Source organism: Caloenas nicobarica, chromosome 5 (assembly GCF_036013445.1).
Source record: "Caloenas nicobarica isolate bCalNic1 chromosome 5, bCalNic1.hap1, whole genome shotgun sequence".
Taxonomy (NCBI): Eukaryota; Metazoa; Chordata; class Aves; order Columbiformes; family Columbidae; genus Caloenas; species Caloenas nicobarica.
Genome location: NC_088249.1, coordinates 50708917 through 50730665, shown reverse-complemented (window position 1 = coordinate 50730665; position 21749 = coordinate 50708917). Strand labels below are relative to the sequence as shown.

At 36.5% G+C, this 21749-nt stretch overlaps 1 protein-coding gene across 1 annotated transcript in view; it reads right to left on the bottom strand.

Moving 5' to 3' along the window:
- Positions 1–21749, bottom strand: part of LOC135989820 (mucin-5AC-like) — a 67826-nt gene that overhangs the window by 32941 nt on the left and 13136 nt on the right. The window contains exons 3-30 of the mRNA XM_065636883.1: positions 21236–21307; positions 19994–20255; positions 18860–18974; positions 18298–18388; positions 17802–17914; positions 17088–17304; positions 16616–16741; positions 15210–15327; positions 14227–14365; positions 12367–12477; positions 11883–11952; positions 11032–11169; positions 10783–10947; positions 9934–10028; positions 8809–8935; positions 7998–8253; positions 7357–7406; positions 6628–6728; positions 6348–6499; positions 5753–5891; positions 5538–5651; positions 5031–5210; positions 4370–4609; positions 3615–3771; positions 2918–3046; positions 2434–2575; positions 1156–1199; positions 850–1056 (exon numbers count right to left, since the gene is read on the bottom strand). Coding sequence (XP_065492955.1) covers positions 850–1056; positions 1156–1199; positions 2434–2575; positions 2918–3046; positions 3615–3771; positions 4370–4609; positions 5031–5210; positions 5538–5651; positions 5753–5891; positions 6348–6499; positions 6628–6728; positions 7357–7406; positions 7998–8253; positions 8809–8935; positions 9934–10028; positions 10783–10947; positions 11032–11169; positions 11883–11952; positions 12367–12477; positions 14227–14365; positions 15210–15327; positions 16616–16741; positions 17088–17304; positions 17802–17914; positions 18298–18388; positions 18860–18974; positions 19994–20255; positions 21236–21307 — 3870 coding nt within the window. The remainder of the gene's footprint in view (positions 1–849; positions 1057–1155; positions 1200–2433; positions 2576–2917; positions 3047–3614; positions 3772–4369; positions 4610–5030; positions 5211–5537; positions 5652–5752; positions 5892–6347; positions 6500–6627; positions 6729–7356; positions 7407–7997; positions 8254–8808; positions 8936–9933; positions 10029–10782; positions 10948–11031; positions 11170–11882; positions 11953–12366; positions 12478–14226; positions 14366–15209; positions 15328–16615; positions 16742–17087; positions 17305–17801; positions 17915–18297; positions 18389–18859; positions 18975–19993; positions 20256–21235; positions 21308–21749) is intronic.

The following is a 21749-nucleotide window of genomic DNA, read 5'->3' as shown; positions in this document are numbered from 1 at the left end:
GTCAAGATTCATGGGTACTTTTTTCTTCCAAATGAGTTGACTCCTCATGTAATATGCTGCATAGTTTTTTCCATTTCAAGTAAAAGATGTCTAATGCAGCATTATTAGCACTTCTACACTTTGTACTTTAGCTCTGGTCTTAAGAAAGCACTTATTGGTTGGAGAACAGTCCGTAAGCTTTTGCAGGTGGTTTCTCATTATGTAATGGCTGGAAAATGCCTAATGAATTCCAGCAGTATTGATGGTTTCTGTGATTTCAAGACCCGAAGTTTGAAATTTTATGCTGAGTACTTATTTCATTAAACAACATGTGCACGTTGTATTTAGAGACTACCAACCTGAAGAATGCTGAACAGGAAATCTAGAAATGAAAATTTCAGTATCTCAGTGCCAATATCTGGGCAATCCACTTAGTACTGTCATTATAAACACTATGAAACCTACCAGGAATTTTACAGAAAATAATAATTCTCTAATTTAATAAGAAAAGTAATGAATTATTCATTCAGTAAAGGTTATTCCAGATATAGAAATAGTTCCAGATAATAAATCTGATACTGTTTCTTTATTGTTCACTATGAAGATAAACAAATTAATAGTATCAAACCAGTGTTCAGTGGTTTTCATTTTGGTGTTTCAGAAATGGTTTTATTTTCTATGTTTATTTTCTTGTGTTAGTTTAGTTACCGAATACTAACTGAAACCAAATGCTAATAACAAATGAGACTTACTGTCATTTATTTTGAGGTTGTATAAGTTAATTTATGTTGTGAATATGGGCATAGTTTTGTATCTATATTTTACTCACTAATGAACAGAATATGCTCTTATGTGCTATAAACAATGTACCTGTGGAAGTAGTGGCAGGTGGTGTAGTGCTGAAGTGAAATGTTGTTGCCGTCGTGGGTGTTGTTGAGATTGGACATTCATAGACAACCCTTTGAAGCGTTCCATTGGAACCACAGGTTGCAACAATACACCCTCCTGTGCCATCTGTAGTATTGTAGATCACATCTTCATAGTTGTATTTCTGTCCCTCATAAATGCAGACACATTCTGTAAATCAAAAGAGAGTGTTATTCCTTGGTATCTGAAACACAGAGCAGAGTACCTCAAATACATTCTATTCAGAAAAAAACAACTTTGTCAACATACCATGTTCATCATATTTGCATTTTTTTCCATAATTTGTGCATTCACTGGAAAAGAGAAAAAAGGAGACAATCAATTGGTTCATGATATCATTTCATTGTTTCAGTTTTTTCTATTGATGCTTTGCTATTCATACTATGTTTAAATGTAGAAAGACCCTGTCTTCTCTGAGTTAGATAATCAGTTCTGCTGTACAAATTCAGGTTAGGCAGGATTGTTCAGTTTTGTGGCAAGAAAGGCAACCCTTCTATGCCAGAATACTAAACATGCAGTACCCTCATCGATGCTTTTGGAGGCTGGGCAAAGATGTGGAGAGGGGTGTTTTGAAATGTTCTTATCTCCCTGATAGGTACACTTATTTTATGAAAGGGTAAATGCAGTAAATGTATCATTTGAGAAATGATCAGTGTATCACAGATGTTGAGGTTCCTACACAGAGAATTTCCATCAGATTACCAAAATATGCAAGAATGCAGTCTATTTTAAAGAAAATTTATCTACTGTTAAGAATTGAATCTTAATATATTTATTTACAGTCACTAAGGGCATCTGTACACTGAATAATCTTGAATAAAGATAGATATGTATTTAACAGCTTATGTTTAGTGCAGTTAATGACATAGACTATGCAGGCAAAGCTGCATAACATGCCATGAAAGTTGAGTTAGCTCAAATGGGTTTTGTGCTAAGCTCTTTACCATTCTGGCTGCAGAGCTTACACTAGCTAATTTAAAGGTATCTTAGAACAGGTGTTAACTGTTTCACAACTGGTTCTGCTAACTTTGTACTTTTCGATAGAAGGCTTAGCAGCACTTGTCCCAACACATCGTCATTTCTGCCCAGAATGTGTGGGAATACTTACTGACTGTTGCAAATATGCAAGTACCAGTGCAATAACAGAAACAAGCCCAAAACAACGAAGATTAGTTGCCAACTGACTTCTAAATAATTTTACATAATGATTTTAGGGATATCTTAATAAAAATTCTGACTATTGTCATAACCATTACTATTTTAAGTCGGTTTACTTAATTTAATAATGATAATAATAATAATTTAAAAGTACTTTAATAAGAATACAGAATAAGTAGCAAATTAATCTCTCTATGGTAAAATTTTTCAGTACGTCATCATTTAAGTTCCTATGAAGACAAGAAAAGGAGACATTATTCAGCAGCCTATGACTGTCCTAGCTCCTGTTGGCAAACAAAAAACTTAATGCATGGTGAATTATATTCCATAACTTTAAACACAACATTTAAAATTTTTTACTAATCCTACCATGATTGACAATTCTGCTTTGAAGGCATCTGCATTCCTGGTTTGTAATTTTTTCCATTTTCATAACAACCACATTTAGAAACACAAGTCATGGTTTCTTCATCAAAATAGGGCTTATTCTTTGGACAGTGTGGATAGCAACCTGCAGTAAAAAAATGACAGTTGTGTTGACACTAGGCCTTTCACAAGTAGAAGTAACTCTATGTTCTTCTTGTATTTGCTGTACCCAAATTATTCCACATGGTACATGGAATTTCATACTCTGTTACTGATATTCTTTTGACTGCACATTAAGCTTTGGAGCATTTTGTCCTCATCTTCACTTCAAACAAGTTCATGATCCATCAGGGAGTAAGATAATAATTAGAAAATCTCTTATAACTTCTAATATAATAATGTCATATACAGAGTAATATAATTTTAAAAAATAATATTGCATTTTACCTGTTTATAAGCAGAACGAGATATGCATAATTATGTTTACCTTCCAAACCTCTCAACTCATGAAGGCAGTTCCCGCTCGGATTATTGCAGGTCTTCATACAAGGGGCTCCACATGGCTTGTAGTGCCACTCACATTCCCCTTGTGGATTGTAGTAATCGCAGAACAGAGCTACAGGAGGGAGAAATGTCAGAAAAAGACCTTTGATCTTTTTGCTTCACAGTCTTTCAGTTTTGCTGGGTAAAAATCCAAAGCGATCAGTATAATCACATAGGTGGTATATTGTATATTGTCTTATTTCTAATTGTTACATTTCTACCACCTTTTGACACCAATGAAGTTATAAAACATAGAATATTAAGCACAAAAAACCCGAATTAATTGAATCACTGAGTTTAGTTAGCATGTGCTAACATTTATTTACATTTAGTCTGATGTAGTCAGGTGGGAGTGTAGTATAATAGTATTATAATACTATAGTTCATGACTGACAAGTAAATCAGACACTAATGACATCACTGGTAAAGTTACTATCAATGGTTTCATTTTAAGAGAGTAGATTGAGTTCCAGTGATTTATCCAATTTGCTTCATGGTGTCTTTTTGCTGTTTTTAGAATACAGCAGTGCATCTTATAAATACAATTCTATCCTTCTCTCTTCATTCTACTTTTTTGGTTTTTTCTTCTCTGTTTTTTTTTCCTTCTGGACCTCTTCAAAAAGTAGTAGGGTAAGACTCACGACAAATAGATGGCGTTCTCCATGAAATGCAGATGTCCAGCTCATTGCATGCCTGAGCATAGGCAGCTACTGCTGTACAGAAACATTCACAATCTCCTCCAGTGTCACAGGCACAAGCATCATCCACGCATGCCTGATAATATTCATTTGGTTCAACCTGTTGGAAAAAACATTTGAGTTTTCATGCACTTGTCCTCTTTGAAAAGGCATTCACTGTACTAAAAAAGCTGAATAAAATATCAGAAACTGACAACTCTGTATGTGTGAGAAAGATAAGAAAGGAAGAAACCCTGAGAATACTTTAAGAATTCAAGAGGAAAATGCAGAATATTACTAATAAGTCATAATGTTAAGAACTATTTGATGTTGAAGATACATTTGCAGAAAGAATACTGTTAATTACTACAAGCTAGCACACAGTCATATCTATCAGGTGGCTGATATCTTAGATTAGTAGAAATGGATGCCATTAGAAAATAAACATATTGTGAGATTTATTTGTGATTGTCCTTTATTTTTAAACCAAACCAACCAGCCAAACAAAAAACCACCATAAATTTATTTAGTGTACTCATTCAAGGCACAAGTTGAAATAAAAAGTGAAAACACTTTCTATGCAGTCTCTCTGGAACTTGGTCCAACTTCATTTTGTCAAGCACGACAAAGTGTGTTTTAGTGTATTTTTCAGCTATCCCACATAAAAATTAAAATAATCTCTGACTCAAGAGAATTTCAGACTGAAGTTTTTGTCATACCTGGGAGTGACATTGTGCAAACACTTCACTGGTAATGATGCTACATTGCTTCTGTGCCCAGGCTTTCCTGTATGGGTTCATAGTGCATGGATCCTTGGTGGGATTGGCATTTGGGCAACTAGAAGACACTTTCCAGCTATTGGCAAACTCCAGCACATTTCCTACCACAGACTGACTACGAGTAGTGAAGTCATTATTTCCATTGCCATCATAGTTTCCGCAAAGTCCACAGACATTTCCCTGATGAGGATAAACACAAAATGACAAAGGTCGGTAAGGTACGGTTTATCAGTATCTGTGAGTAACAGGCAGAGTGAATCTTATTTAAGATTATTGGGACTTCTTCAGTAACAGTCTTGGATGTTTTCATAAAATACTTATCATGAAGAGATGTCTCTAACTTCTTGTTAGGAAGGATAAGGATCTGAAGATGAGTAGACTTATGGTTTTTGTTCTTAGTATCGAGCTAATTGGTTTTATCTAACGTAATTTAAGGAAAATTGTAGTACACAATCTAAGTCAACACTACAAGGATAATAATATACAATCACTGCTCTTTCAGTCTTCAGGCTGTAACCTAAATTTCCATTTTTTTCTTTGAGAGTTAACATGAATATGCTTCAGAAATAATTTTACCCAGGTTTTGGATTTTAAAATGTACCTGAAAGCTGGGACTAAGTTTGATGAATATACTGGTTTTCTTGTCCCACATGAGTATCAGGCCAACAGTAGTGTCAACCACCAGGTAAATGCCCATGGAACGGATTTGGAATGGCATTTTTCCTCCAGGTGTCCGTTGGATGACATCAGAGTGTCCATCACTGAGTACCAGTTCATAGTTCTAGGATAGGAAAAGAGCAATTTAGTAGCAAATTTTAAAAGTCACCTATTGAACAGAGTTTTATGTATTGCCAGTAACTGTGATTGAAATTATAACTCTATTACCATCAAAATTATTCTATTCAACAACCTTATGTTAAGCAATTTATCTTCAGAATTCTCTCCATTGCTTTCTCTACCAGAGAGCAGAATCGTTGCCAGTGAGCAAAGAAATGTAGTAACATTTTCACTGTCTTGGAGGACACTTCTATGATATAGTCTGGGACGGCTTGTTCCATCCTTCTGGCACATTAAGCTTGGGGTACAACTTATTAAAGAAAATACTTACCCCCAGAAAAACTTTAATAGACTTAGAGCAGGTGGTTCCTGTAGTGCCACATGGAATATTCTCAGTGATAACCCTGAAGGTTCCCTGATTCACACTTTGTTGACCACAGTAGTTCTGAAACAGGTGAATGATATTCAGTGTTAACTATGCTGAATGGTCATAGATAAAATGCAAGGTACTTCGATAGTGCAAAGGTTTGGAAAGGACTCTGTTACCTGGATCAGAACATATTCACAGTCTCCTTCAAAATCAAAGCGTTTGCCATCAAAGGTAGTGTAATGCCCATCTCCATAAACAGAACAGGTTTCCAGGCAAGGTTCCTGGGAGCAATGCCATTTTCTGCTTCTACATGTGCTACGTACAACAAGAAGAACTCCAAATGTAAAAACCAGACATACACACAATAAACCTATATGTACATTCCTGCATGTACATCAATCTAATTTTAAAATGTGACTAGTCTATAATGAAAAAATAAGGTTTGCTTATTCTCAGAAATGCATCATAGCTCAAAATGCTATTCATGATGTCATGAATAATTTGGATTAGAAAATACTTTGAATCTTTCACATTTCCAAATCTTTTTGGATGTATTGACATGTAGGGATTGCCTGCAAGGAAAAATCTTTGCAATTTCTGTGCTGTGTGCCACTGTAAAAAGCAGACAGAACTTGCTTTTTAAATACTAAGAGGATCCTCTTACATAGGATTCCTTCCTATAAATCTTGATACTACTAGAGTGAAATGCTGTAATTCACCTAGAGCTTAAACTACTATGCGTGAAAACAATATTTTTCAATATGCTCTTACCAGTTGTTACAGCCAACTCTGATTGATTCTCCTGGACTGTAGGAATTCCCATTGTGAATACATGGACAGTCTTCTGGAGCTATACAGCTACCTTTGCCATCTAACACTTGGTTATGAGGACATACACAGCCAGAGACACAGTGGGTTCTGTACTGTAAAGACCATATTGAAAACATGACTTGTAACATTTCCCTGATAGAAGAGTCCAGCTGCAGCTAGTAATTGTAAAAGAGATATAGTTTAATATGCTTTCAACTGAATATAAAGTGTCTATACTTACACATTCCATATCTAGAGTCTGACAGCTCTTCTGGCATCCTGCTCCTACCACATCTGCAGTGACATTGCCACAGTCAATGTATACCATGGGAGGTACGCAGACTGAAAGAGAGAAAAACCATGAGAAATGTGAGATCAACCATGTATTTACATCTTTGTGTTTCCTTAATGCAGACTGAAGAAAACAAAGACAACTCTTTTGTGAGATAGGTATGCCTTAATATAATGCATTTGACCAGAAAGAGAAACTGAATATTGTTTTGAAATCATGCTCATTTGTTTCTTGTACTTACGCTTGGGCTACACATAGAAATAATGTTTAGTTAGCTTCATGAAACACTTCCTTTAAGAAAACAAAACCAAACACAAAGAAACAAACAAACCCAAGAAAACAAAGACCCTGGTTTACTTTGTATTATTTTTTAGGCTTTTAGTACTTCTATTAAAAATGTGGACAGATTTTTCCTCACATTTAGCGAGGTGAACAAGTATTCTTTTCCCCTGGGTAACCCAGGAGGTTATGACTTTTTTCAGCCATCTGAAAGGTAAGATGGAATTTCTTTATATTTTTTGAATATTGTGTATATTACAGAAGTAATGAGTTCATTTTCTTGTTTGATTTCACACTCGTACAAATCGCATCATTATGACCAAAAAAAATAAAAAGAGAGAACTGGAAAGGGTGAAGATGGAAAGGGAGAAAGAAAGAAAATCTTAAGTGGTATGTTACCTGGTTCAGGTTTCTCTCCAATGCAACTCAGCTTTCCGTAAGTGCAAGTGCTATTAAAAAAAAAAAAAAGTTTTTGCTTTTCCTTGTTAGGTTTCAGCTTGTTTCCTAATAAATTTGAGATAATGAAAAATTACTGTGTGATAAAACAGAGAAAATGTCTCCTTTATCAGAATAGTTTGTACTATTCAAAAATATTCTATATTAGACGAGACCAAAATACAAGTATATTCTCTATAAAGACAGATTTGTTCTGTGCATTTGCCTGGTTAAAAACTGTCCTTTAGATCAGCTCAGATTCCATTTATAATTGGAATAATCTGTAACCATGGAACAAGTCTTTTACAGTCATGGATAAGAAAAACATGTGTGGCGGGGAGTGAGAGTGAGTGAATGACAGGGTGGGACTTTGGCTGTTAGTCAAGGCTAACCCACCACAGTATGGTTTGTTGAATTATTGTACTAGTCTAAGTACAATCTTCCAAACATGGATAGCCCTAAAAATTTTTAAGGTTCTGTGATTTTTTTTGTATTGAAATTATTCAGGAGAGAAATGCATTTGATTGGAACAGATTGCACAATACTATATATGGTTCCATGATTGCCCATATAAAATCTCATTCTTTTTTTTACAAATCTCTTACCAGACAACACCATTATCATGAATCACTTCTCCAGAAGACAGAGGCATTCCTTTGTAGTAACAAGGACAGCTAGAAGCAGGCACACATTTGCCACTTTCATCCATGTAGGTTCCATTTATGCAGGTGCAGCCATCAACTGGGACAAACTTGATGCTGCATGTGACATCAGGCTCACTCAGGGACCGGCAGGTGGGTTGACAGGCATCAACGTTGTCCGTGTACTTCAAGGATTTTGGACACAAGGTGGTGTATTTTGCTTGAGAGTAAAAAGGTGAGTTACATCTCTAGTTCCTTTAACAATTGATATAGGTATAAATGCAGTATTTGAGGTAAAGTATATATGGTAAACATGGCAATGTATGTACATGTGCTTTAGTGATAACCTCGATAGTGTAACATTTTTTTGTACTGCTAGAGAAGAAATTTTCCCTATAAATGTTTCATGAATACAACTGTTTTGCCCAGGTTAAAAGAAAAAAGTTCAACTATATTAATGCATAGTGTGGTTTTTCTTCATTGCTATTTTTATATTTTTTGTTAAAGTAAATTGAAAAAAATCCTACTTATTTTATTCCTGTTGCAAGGGTATTGAGGTCCATGTTGCTTCTGCTGGTTCTGAACAAATAATCTAAAAAAGCCACTTTTTTAGATTTCTCCCTGCTTACTGCTTGTCTTTTATGGTATTCCTTTCCTACTCGAATTCTTGAAAGTCAATACAAAACAACACAATTTACTGTGAGAATCCCTGAGAGCTGATGTGTGAGGCCTTCTTGATGATCATTTTCAAGAGACAAAGGCATGTAGAACTTACTGCAGGCTTTGCTTCTCCATCCAGTGAGGAGAACTCCTTTAGCGGCACAGGCCCGAACGTAGCTGGAAAGGGCAGCACACATGCAGTCCTCACTCTTCTCACAGTTGCATGTGTCAAACATGCAGTTCTAGGGACAGAGGATTAAATACAATCATCAGATTGTCATGTCAAAACCATGATGCTCTATACTCTTTAGAGTGTCATATTCATTAGAACTAAAAGTAAGAACAATCCATATGCATAAGTAACCATATGCCCGTTTTTCATTCAAAGGTTTCATCAAGCACTTTCAAAAAAGATCCTTTGCAAGGAAAGAGAGTAATTAGGGGTCCACAATTTTAAACTTTCTTCTTTTTCTTGTTCTTTATTGTTTTTTCAGGTGTTGGTAGGTCTCCCAGCTACTTCCAATTTATAGCCACTGTGCCATATATACTTAGAACAAGTAGAAGGTATTTGATGCCACCCAACTTTTATGGCTTAGGTTTAGAAGCCTGGGCTCTCTGCATCAGAGGAATGAAGAAAACAAGAAGTCATTTAATGTGTTACTATGCCAGGCAAGGTCACTATAATGTTATCATTCCAGAAAATGTTTGTTGAACATGATTTTACAGATTTCCAATAACAGGGGGACTGTAAAATTCCCAGGCAGTCTGTTCCAGAGCTTCATCACCTTGAATTCCTGGAACATTTTTGTTCACATCATATCTAAATATCCTTACTGCTTCTTACACACATTTCTTGCCTTGTCCTTGGATATATGCAAAAGCCTTCTGAGAGCAGTTCAGAGCAACTAAGCAAAATACTAACTAAGATTCTGACTAAAGCTTTCCTTTTGTCCTTTGACCTTATAAGGAGTCCAGGGAGTCCAAGTTCCTAGCTTAGGCGTTTAGTTTAGTACCTAAAAATATGGGCAGCAGGAATACACCTATAAGTTTATCCTCCTGGGAATGGAAAGGTACCTTTATAAAGCAGCGATTATTGTCACGTGTAGATAGAATGAACCCTTGGCTTGAAAAGAGCTGTCATGAATGCATATCCTCCCAATTGGCAAGTTATTCTCTCAGGTATTAGTATGAAAAATCTTCTATTTTTCTTTTAAATGGGAAAAAATTAAGAGCCAAGTACCTTCTCATAAACTTCTGGATTCACTGTTGAGTGACACTCAGCAAAAGGTCCCATAGTATCAGAGAGCAGTCCACACCAGTGTTGAGCATACTGGTCTATGAATTGAAAACATTATAAGAATTTCTATTGCACTTCATTGTATAAACACTTGTCTCAATGTAATTATACTTCCTGCAGGGAAAGTGCATAAACTTAACTTTACAATAGAATTCAGCTCTGCATTTGCTGAAACACAGTCTTTCACTTCCTCTCTAAAGAAATACAAACTCTTCATAAACTGAATGCTTTTAATTCATGGTAGTTTTCATGGAATAAACTAAGACATCTTTAGCTGAATTTTGAAAAAGAAGGTTCACATTGTGAATTAACAATACACTAGTTCATCTCAGAAAACAGAAGAGTGGCTTGTGAATGCTCAAAAATTCAGTATTTGGTTGGCTGAAATGGATCCTGAGAGCTATGAAGCTCTAAATTGTAGGTCTGGTTCTCAATTTAACAGTGGAAGGACCACATTGAGTCCAGCCTTCAGTGGGGCTATACACCGCTTTTTTCCTATATGACAATCAATCCTTTCCAGGAATGAATCCCTGACATGCTGTATGGTTCCAGTTTCTTTTAAATAAGTTGGCAAAACCACTTGCTTTCTTTATCCAAAAGAATATTTTTGAAGATACACAATATTATCCTAATTATAATTTAGTAATTAAAGATTTCTAGTTTGAACTGAGGAAAATCATGTGTGTGCAAATGATCGACTGTTATTTTAGCTAAATGCTTGTTGGTTGATCAGCTCATTCCTTCTTTCCATCTTAAAAGAGAATAGAAGATGTTACTGTATGCTGAACTTACCGTTTTGTATGCTGACAGTACAGGGGTTCTCAAAGGTATTTTTGGCATCAGGACAATCAGCCCGAGTTTTCCAAGTATTGCCAAAGGCAGCTGAGGTACCCTCTATTACACCACTGGTGGTTTTGAAATCATCTGTCTGCATGTCATTGAAGTTTCCACAGAGACCTGAAAGGAAGAAGATGGGCTGTGAAAGTCTCCTACAGAATCAAGCATACTGATGAAGGCAGTTGTTATGATAAGATCACTTACCACAGGTATGTCCTTTATGTGATGGGTCTAAGTCTATAAAAAGTTGCATGAGAGGCACGAGCTGAACCTGTAGCTGAAGACCAAAGGTTGTTTGCAGAATGATGAAGAAAGATGATGGTCTGAAGATGGTGACATTTGCTAGGGACATAAGAACATAAGAGTTATAATTTCATATGAGATGAACAGTTGAAATAACTGTTCATTATATAGAGGGATTCTACAGCTGTGTTCATTTTGATCCTAATTTCTGAAGAACTGGAGGAAAAATGATCCATATAGGATTCCAAATCCAGTACCAAAACAGGATGCCTTTCCCCTAAACAACAGATGTATAAAAACCCTCCACTTTCTGTCAAACAATTTAAAATAAGGGGAAGAACACACACTTCTGTTGCTATTTAAAAAAACACTTTTGCTTGATGAAAATGATATAGTGTGATTTAGTGGTAGACTCCAACCTCAATCTATTCTGTGCTTTCATGGTTTGCTTTCTATTCAGGTGCAGTAGTATCTGAGAAGAAATGGTATGAAAGAAACTCTCCAGTGCTGAATATGCACCAAGCAAATGGACAGAGGGAACACAAGGAACTAAACAACTTGAGATCTTGCAGTCCTGTTGCAAATCAGAATTTTTCTTTCCTCTCTTATGGCAGTGTTTGGATCTGGAAGTGTACAATGACACTATTTGCTTCAATCTCCATTTAATCAGATGTTGCTAAAATTAGGCTGTGTTTTTGCTAAAATTATGAGAGTTGAATAGTTAATTAGAATTTGGCTTTAGAATAACTGATGTAATAACATTGTAAAGGCAAAACCAAGCAACATCACAGAAGTCTTCCAAAGGAACTTACCTGCAGAGAATGGCAGCTGTGTGTAGATCATATTCACAAATACACTGCCAGAAGGCTGGATCACAATGTTCTGTCCACAAAAAAAGGCAATGATTATCAAGCATATTTAGGAAAAGTAAAACACTTTCCAAATGTTTGCTATCTAGTATTGTTCAGGATAAAGAAAAAACAAGCTGGGGAGACTGTGATGATGTTATGATTTCTAAACTATTTCTTTAGTCTTTATTACTGGGGTCCATTGACTATCAAAACAAAAAAGCAAAACCTCAAAGATAACTCAGTGACAGAGAACTAGTATCTTCCAACCTGCCTACTTTATTCTTAATTTTTCTTTAAATAAGGTTCAAATGAGCTAAAACAAACAAACAAACAAACCCAGTGCAGATTTCCTGCCTGTGCTGTTATGTGTCATTTGCAAACTACTTGTCTATTAAGCTTTGAAAACATCCCTGCAGAATGTTAGGTGTTTACTTTTGCTACTTACAGTTTGTCCTCCACTTAGGCTGATGGCTATACCCTTCAGGCATGTCTCAGTGTCAGTCAGGCCACACTTGTGGATATCACCCAGAACAGTGAATTCATTGCTGTCACAGAGCTAGAAGAATAAATCAAAATATATTGTTAAAAGGATTTGTCATATTAAAATACTGTTATGTTAAAAAGTTTCACACTCAAATGGCATTCTTAGTAAAGTAAGTATTTTAAAATATTGTTTATTCCTTTTCTTCCTGCTAACATGTTCTTACATATATGTATGCAGTCACCAAGTAAGCTGGCATTCATGCAGTCTGCACAGTGGAAGCTATCCATTACTTCTGACATTCAAGCGCAAGTTAGATATATTAAGCTGAACATTAAAACTTCCTAATGATTAGGTAATAGTGGTTGCTAATGTTTAGGTAATACTAGTTTGATACACGAGAGAAGGAAGTTTTCCTTTCTTGCCCATTGGTTATGGTGTTTACCTGGAAGAGGAGAGAAATTGTTTCCAGTCTCTTGTGCATTGAATAGATTATCAAAGAGCTTGGTGATTTGGACATACTTTTAACAGGTAGGAAAAATGCATTTAAATATCCTCTTATAGTAGAAAATTAAGCTAAAATCACTGTTCACTAAGCTACTGAATAAAGGCAAAATTCAGTTTTTCTTCTGGTTCTGATTTTCACTGGACTGTGTTCTGTTAGCTATATTCAAAGTATGTGTAATAGCCAATATATTATAGGGAAACAGAAGGCTGTGGTTCTTAAAGTGTCTTATCACTTTCTTCGCATAATGAAGATTAAATTGAGGACAGCTAAGATGCAAAATTACAGCCGTCTAGAAATTTAATGTTAAAATTGTGGGCTTTTTGACCTTCTGTGTCCAAGTTTAGAGCCCTTCTGTACCTCCAGAGCCTCTGGCAATCTAATTGTATGTGTTGGTACCAAAAGGGGATTTTAACGTGTAAGTCTGGTCTATGGTCCCATTGTGGATTGAGCCCAGTGCTTGTGAGCCTCATAAAAAAGTTTCATTGATATAGTCTAACCTATTTCTAAATTACCCCATTCTGGACCATTTCTAAGTTTTTATGATGCTCTTTCTTGGTATCATTTGGTTTGAGCTTTTTGACAATGCATTTTATTTAATATGAAGTCTTTATGAAAATTGTTTACATCACTCATCCAAAAGAAATAACAAATATACCTAGGCTTCTGAAATGTGCAATTCAGTAGTAATTATTTTAGATAAATCTACTTAGAATTGAGTCCCTACTAATCTAAAAATTCCAGTAAATCTTAGGTATTTTTGTAAGTCATCAGTTTCTAATTCAGGTTTTCAAATATATGTATTTCTTAGCCTTTTGCTTTTAAACTCTAGAGTCTTGTATGTTTACTGGGAAAGACTGTTTGGAAGGCTGATTATCTTAATGAAATAACTCCTCTCCCATGAATTCTGTATAATAATCCGTTTACAAATACTGTTAAGCTAATAAGACATTTAACTATATGAACTGTGACAAAAAGGACAGTATCAATGGACACAGCTCAGAAAGAAATAGTTATAAAAGACCAGACAGACAATATTTAATTAAAAAATTAATGGGAAGCATGGAAATTGTCTTCTGGAACCTAAAAACTCAGTGCAATTCTTAAACTATGATTAAAGAACACAAAGCTACTACACTGAATTTATTTAGCATAATCCTAAGAGAAAGCCCCCTGAATCCATTTAAGGCTCCATGTCAATCCCCTAAGTTTCAGAAAGTTGATGTATTTGCCAGTAGCTTTAATTAAACAATGTTATATATAATAAAAACATTTTCCTTTAGCATGTTTTTTTAGCAAGGGTTGTGTCTCATTTTTACCTTTGTTAGGACATAGCTACAGTCTCCGAAGAAGGAATAATATTTCTCATCAAACGTTGAAATGTGTGAGCCTCCTTCAATGCTGCAAGTCCCAAGGCATGACTGGCTGACACAAGACCATTCGCCTCCAGCACAGGTACTGAAATGAAGAAGGCATTCGGTAACCTTGGGTAATACAAGTGTAAATGAGAGACAATAATAAAGGCAGTTGATGCCTTAATTTCCCTCTTGAAGCATTGATCATACTGTCAAAGAAACCAACACTGCTTTGAAATCTCAGAATAAGTCTGAGGCAGACACAATTATACTGACGATAGTTTTTTATATATCACTGTTCATTTCCAGTCTTTTTACAGAATGCAGTCCTGGTGAACCTGGCATCCATTCTGTCACATAGGGAGGATCGGCCCTCACCTCCATTAGCATGGCTCAAGCTTCAAACATGTTAAGTATTTCTTGGAAAATAACATGCATGTTTGTTTTTCTTGTATACATAGATAGATAGGTGCATTTGCATACATGTATGCCGTAATACATCAGTAATTATAATGATATTGAAAAAATATATATAATATCTGTCAAACATGCCTCTAAAATGTGATCTCCTACTCTGTCTAATGAAACATGTCTCTAAACGTCACGTCCTCCATATTATTTACAGGAGCATCCTAGTATTACACTATAGTGCTGCAAAGGTAGTAACATAGTAACTCACATTTTTAAACACCTTTGGTATTCGAATTTGATTGTCTCTTTTAATTGTTTGACTTTGAAATTGGAATATCTATAACTAAACTCTGTTTTTTACTTCCAAGTGTGAGGAGAAAACAGAGATATAAGTAACCTCTAAAAATGTGTAATCAAGGAACTTCAGTTGATAAGTAGTTCCTCACTCATTTTTAAGGGGAAAATAGTAATTTTTCCCTGTTTCAAAATGTTCAGGCAATGCACCTAAAAAAAGAAGTATGAGAAAGAAGTGTTACCATGATCTGCATTTAGATGAGAAAGAGGCACCAGGAGCATAAATTTCACCTTCATAGGTACAGTGGCATTCTTTACGGGGAACACAGCCAGCACCGTTAATGTCATCAAATACCATTCCTAGGAAACCAAATGGTCTGTTACTCACTCTGTGCACTGCAGAACCTGCTTTTGTACACATATCTGGCAGATGCCTGAAAGGATGCTCCATTTCTTCTGTATTACACAGAAAATGAATAGAAAGTACTTTGAAATAATAACATACCAGCTATGTAGGGATTGAAGAGCTACATTCCATTGAAACCTATCTAAAATCTTAGGGTGATCGAAAGAGACCTCTAGGGAAATACCTTTCTATTATGGACTTCATAAGATTGGAATTAGGATTAAAATTACTAGATAATGAGGTGGAATAGATGAATCATTTGTGAGACTGCCCAGAGTATGGTAAATATTTTTATACCCAAAGGCAGAGGATTATCCAAGAGAAGTCAATTCAATTGTACAAACAAGCCACCGTGATTTCTGTGAGACAACATAGAATAGTTTGGGTTGGAAGGGATCTTTGAAGGTCATCTGGTCCAAACCCCCTGCAATGAGCAGGGACATCTTCAACTCGATCAGGTTGCTCAGAGCCCCATCCAGCCTGGCCTGGAATGTCTCCAAGGATGGGGAATCTACCACCTCTCTGAGACACCTGTTCCCGCATTTTACCACCATCACTGTAAAAAATTTCTTCCTCATGTCTAGCCTGAATCTCCCCTCTTTTAGTTTAAAATGGTTACCCCTTGTCATAGAGGATGGGAAGAAGAGCTGCAAGGTGTGAAGGTCTGACCATGCAGTCACTCACAACAGCAACAATTCCCAGCTTTTGAAGTGTACGTGCACAAAGAAAACACATTTACATTGTTTGTCTTGTACTGATTTTCAGTTCTCACGCGTAATTCTCTGAAGCATCAGATTTTACACATTGCCTAGTGCGCCCTCAGCTTCTTGTTGTTTAGACACTCAGCACTGGATGGGAAGAGTTTGGTAATTTGAGGAACCAGACACAGCTTTGCTAACCCCAGGAATCATGACTGGGGGAAAAATGTGATTAAACCCTGCATACATTCTGTGAATTGAATATGGATGCTGAGAATAGAAGACTTGCCCTTACTGTTAGGAGTGAAGTGCCTTATTCTCAGTTTAGTTGTTACGTACATTACTCAGGCATGTTTGTTGTTTTAAAAGATATTTTTAGAAATCCGAATAGAAATGAGGTATATGTATCAAGAAAGAAATTCAGTTATTACTTTAATAATAATAACAGTGATGACATGAGGAGAATGATGCAGAAAGTTGTTAAATGAACAGATATATGTCCTAGCAGCTTCGGCTATGAGAGAAGAGCAGGAAATAAGCTTGCCTGGAGGACAGACGCAGCCATCTGTACAATGATCCTCACAAAGTGCAGATCGTTCTGGGTTGCTGCATGTGTCAGAGCAGGGGGAGCCACACTCCTGGTATTGCATGTTGAAAGGACACAACTTGGCTGAAAGTAGAAAGAATATTATAATGCTGAGTTTTCCTCTAAAATGTTGAGAAGACAGTATTTGCAATTTAGGATGTTTTCTGTCAAGACATAATGGGGAATTCTGATCCAAGTGGAAGCTGCAACATTTTAGACTTTCTGACATATATTGAAAACCCTTAGTAATGCAAAGTCCTCTAAACTTCCATATTCCCAAAGCCCTGAGTATGCTCACATTAAAACTGATTTCATGAAAATTGAATGCACCTTTAAATGGCTGTCTTCCTCAGGAAAAAAATTTACATGTTTAAAGTTTACTAGGTATGGGTAGTAAGCACAGGTGAAAGTCCATTCCTGACATACTTACGACACAGTTCTGAGGTTCTCCAGTTCAGAGGCTGTCCACCTGCATGAGCACACTGCCTGGAGTATTCAGCAAAGGTGTTGCACATGCAGAAGTCAGCCATAGAGCTATCACAGTGGCATAGGTCTTGTATGCAAGTTTCAATGTAGTCTTGAACATTCACAAGTGCATTACAGCTTGTAAATGCTTTACTGGTTAATACTGTCTCACAGATAGAAGCCTAGGAGGGAAAATTGAGAAGGTAAAACAAATGTTTAGAAAATGTGAAACTAATTATTTAAAGCATGTAGCAGAACAAACCAAAGGTCCATCTGGTCCAGAAACCTGTCCAGCCGTAGCCATAAGCAGATATTTAGGGAAGCATATAACAATAGGGCAATTACGCATGGAACTGCTTTGATTAACCCCATTATCTTCCCATATCTTGAGTTAATTTCAGCTCAGGTGACTTCCCAAACATTATGCAGTTTCTTTGTTTTAAGACATCCTCAGTGAATTTCTCTTTCATGAAAATATCCAGTCTTCTTTTGGAAAGGGAATGCAAGTTTTTAGCAGTCACTTTAGTAAAGAATAAAATGTTAAATTTAGAAACATTTTCTTTCCAAATCTAAGGTTAAGTCATATTTGTGGTATATTTTTTTAATTCTAACGATTTTATCCAAAGATAGGAAGAATGTATTTTACACTGTGAAAACAAATTTTGAGAGATGTTCTTACGAATTCAGCTGAGCAGTTCACAAGAACAGCAGGAGGAATAGGATCAGCACACTGCTCTGTGGGTCCATCCATCTTCTGCCTATTCCCAAACTGTAAAGGAGTCAGTTTTGTATCTGTAAAATCAGTCCAAATATTAGAATAATATTTTCTGGTTTACTGGCTTCTGTATGGAGAAATTTTCTGATACTACCCTCTATGACATGGACAGTGATTAGAAAATAATATCTTAATAATATGAAAAGCAAAAGGAGATGAAGAAGGTATACAAGGAACTATTGAAAACATAGAAAGTTGTATGTGGCAGGTCTTAAAGGATATAACAGTGATGGAAGCAGCCTAATACAACTCAAAGCTTTAACTCTATACATAACCGACATTATAGAAATACGTTATCACTAGTTTGGCAGTTAATATGGCCCACAACCTATGTTACAGTATACTGCTGAAAGAAAGAAAAACAAAGCACCAATGCTTAATAATGCTTTTTATTACTTACTCTCTGAAATAAATTCATTGCTAATTGGAATTCCATTGAAGTCCCCACAAAGTCCACAAGTTTGGTTGGCATATTTCTTATCTAGTTCCACCTAGAATAAATGAGGAAAGAGAGTTTAGGTTCATAATAATGTCAGCCTTGCTGGTTAGGAACACAGCCTACATCAATATTGCTTATGTGCTCAAAATTTGACATATGTATGCTGTGCAGACTGTATTGTGGTAACAAGTTAGACTTCGTTGAGAAGGTCAGTGGCTACCAAGAAAAACTTTGTCTTATTCTAGCCCTGGGGCTGTGAACATTAGCACATTTCTGGACCTGGAATCTGACGAATACTTCACTGAAGGTGGGGACATTATAATTGTGGGTCTATTGATCCTGAGCTGAGCTTGGTGGGAAAAAAAAGGGAAATTAGGAGAAGACTGGAAGACAGAGCAATACATTGGAAATGGACACAAATCCAACAGCAACTAATGCCTGCCTGGCTGATTAAAACTGCAAAGATATAAACAGACTATTTTAAAAATATAGGCTTTCTGCCATGTCTTGGATGTTTTCTTACCAGGAGGGCATCCTCTTCATTCCAAAGGAAGGTCAGTCCTAACTTGGCAGAAACTTTCAAATAGTTGTTACTTCTCTCTATCAAGACTCCCATATGGCTGTAGGGCATCTGAACCCTGGGAAAAGATCACTGTAATTCAGCAGGGGTAGGGACAGAATATCCACACTGATACCCTTTCTCATTCTCTTTGTGAAGCTTCAGCATGCATAGGTGAGGAAATTAGTCAGAGCAGTAACTAAATCCAGGCAATATAGGTTTGTAACATGTTGGCTGTTTCCTATGCAATTGCTTCTCATTGTGCAAATGGATCAGCCTTGCTTTCCCTGCTGTTCATTTTGGCTATCTCTGTTAATGTTGTTTTGCTAAGTAAAATGTTGGCATGTGTCTTAGGTTGTATTGTTCAAAATGTGCTGGGAGGTTCTGTTTTGCAGGCAATATGCTTCAGGATATTGCTATTTACTCCTTAAAGCCCTTGATAATGAAGGGATAGACTCTTTAGGCTTTCTGTGACATGAGTGCCATTCACAAAGGTGTACCCAAGATAACCTTTAGACTAGCTTGCTGTATCTAACTGCTGTAATACACAACTCACTGTGGGATAGCTGCCCAAATATTTACCCTACCTTTTGGACAAGTTTCACACCCTATGCCAAAGTCAGTGCTACCATTGCTACATGGATAGCAAGTTTCCAGACTAGCTCATTTTAAATGAGTGCAGGTACAAGCTGCAGGCACCGTCAAACTGCATGCTGTTCAGTGCAAGGACAAAAGCCATCAAAAATTCCTCTCAAGGATCCTGTTCTGAAAAAGTTAAGTGGAAGTAGAAACTTAAAGGGTGTAAAGATCTAACACTTCGACTGAATCCAGCACATAGATTCAGTTGTATATACACATACACAATTGTAGTAATGAGGCAGCATCTGAGATATGGCTCATCTGAACAAAATGGGGACAGATATAATCTGCAGAACTGGCACTTAGTCAGGCCCTCTTATTTTTGTTGATACCTCAGGAAGGACCTGAGCCCTCCAGCTGCTTGGGAGCAATGTGAGATCAGATGAGGGAAAAGGATGTTCCATCAAAGAGCCCACTGGGACTAAGAACAGTGATGGAAATTTCAAGTTATGAACATACAATTTGCCATCAAGCAGGACAGAGCCACGGGTCAGTTCAATCACTGTTCCATCCAGCTTCATGATGACGTGAGTGATTATGGTAGCATTTTCCACCATTGTACGCCTAATCTGGACGTTGAAGTCCTCATAGGGAGATTTGCAATTGGATGCAAAGATGTAGTTGCAGACCCCAGGGAAGTAAAAGATGTCCCCGTCAAAGGTCTTGAAGTGGAAGTTACCCCATGTGCTGCACACACGACCATTGTGAGAGGGGTTGCCAGCTGTGGATACAAAATAAGCAGTAAGAATTTTCTATAATTTGCTGTAGATACCCTCCCTTTAGTTGCTTTTCCCTTTTATTTCTTTCATTAATCTCTGTCCAAAAAGCCCATTTTCTCTTTTCCTTCTTGTCAAGCTATTTGTTTAGCAATCTGTTATTTATTTAGTTCAGTTATATTCTGTCTTAAATCTGGTTTGCATAGGGATATAGGGCCTAAGATAAGAAGAGATCTCCTGGATCACTATGTCCAATGCTCTGGTTCTGCTGACAGCCATACTCTATAAATTCTCTCCTAAATGTAAGGAGTTCTGAAGTTGAACTGTAAAATAAGTCTGAAGCTAGATTTAAACTAGCTTGTACTCCTGCCAGGGAAGGCCACTCAGAGCTGTACCCTTTGAATGGCTGGAAGATTTTTGCCAGCATCTTCCAAAACATATTCCTGTCTTATGTATGCCTGGTTGTTCTTGTGCCAGTATTACACTTCACCTTGAAGGTGTTCCACTTCCCTGCTCCTCCCCTCACCCATTATAGAAATCACTTATCTCTTTTTTTCCCTCACAGTGTCTCTTCCAGATTTACATTCACCCTGCTTGAACATGGCTAGTCAGAATTGCACCCTATACCCTAGATAAGGTGTCTCACCAGTGCTTTGAACACATTAATATTTCCCTCTCTTTACTGGAAATATTCTGCATCATTTTCCCCAGTACTATTTATATATATCTATATATCTATTTTAAAAAAAAGAAAAAAAAAAAGAAAAAAGAAGCTGCATTGTATTAACAAAATACAGGCTGAGTAGTGGGGTCATATTTAGATTATCCTTGTCACCTGATGAACTGACTACTTTTCTTATTCATTTTTTATCTTATGATGCTAAAAGATCTGACACAATTTGTTAATCTTCTCAGTTACTCCATGCTCTACCCCTGTGATCAACAAGAACACAGATATCTGATCCATGACATTTGTTCAACTTACCCTTTAATTTCAGTGTGTTTTGAAGAGGTGGAATGATTGTCACTTCTTGGGATTTTGAAGACAGTGGAAAACCTAAGGGTGGGGAAATGATCAAGTTTAATCTATTAGAAGTCCTAAAAAATGGATAGAGATTGCCTAGTCTCTTTAGGGATCAATATTTCCTACTACTACTTACACTCTAGGTGGAAGTTTCAACAAGGTTTTATTGGTGGTTTTTACACAGTGCTTCTGTCTTTCTATATATTTCACTAATAGCCAGCTCCTCTTGGCTGTAGTACTTTCCTCCATTATTTGTTCAAGACTCCTATCTGATGCTGAGCCTGATGTTCTGAAGTCAGAAGAGGAGCAATCTGATCCTTAGAGCACAGTATTTGTAACAGTAATGCAGAAAAAGAAGTTTAAATGACTATGTCTGAAACTTTGCCTCTCACTCAGAAGCAGACAGTTACTGAAGAATATTAGAAGCCGAGGAAGAGAAACTGGAGCCGTTTTTTTTTTGTAAAGCTCATATCTT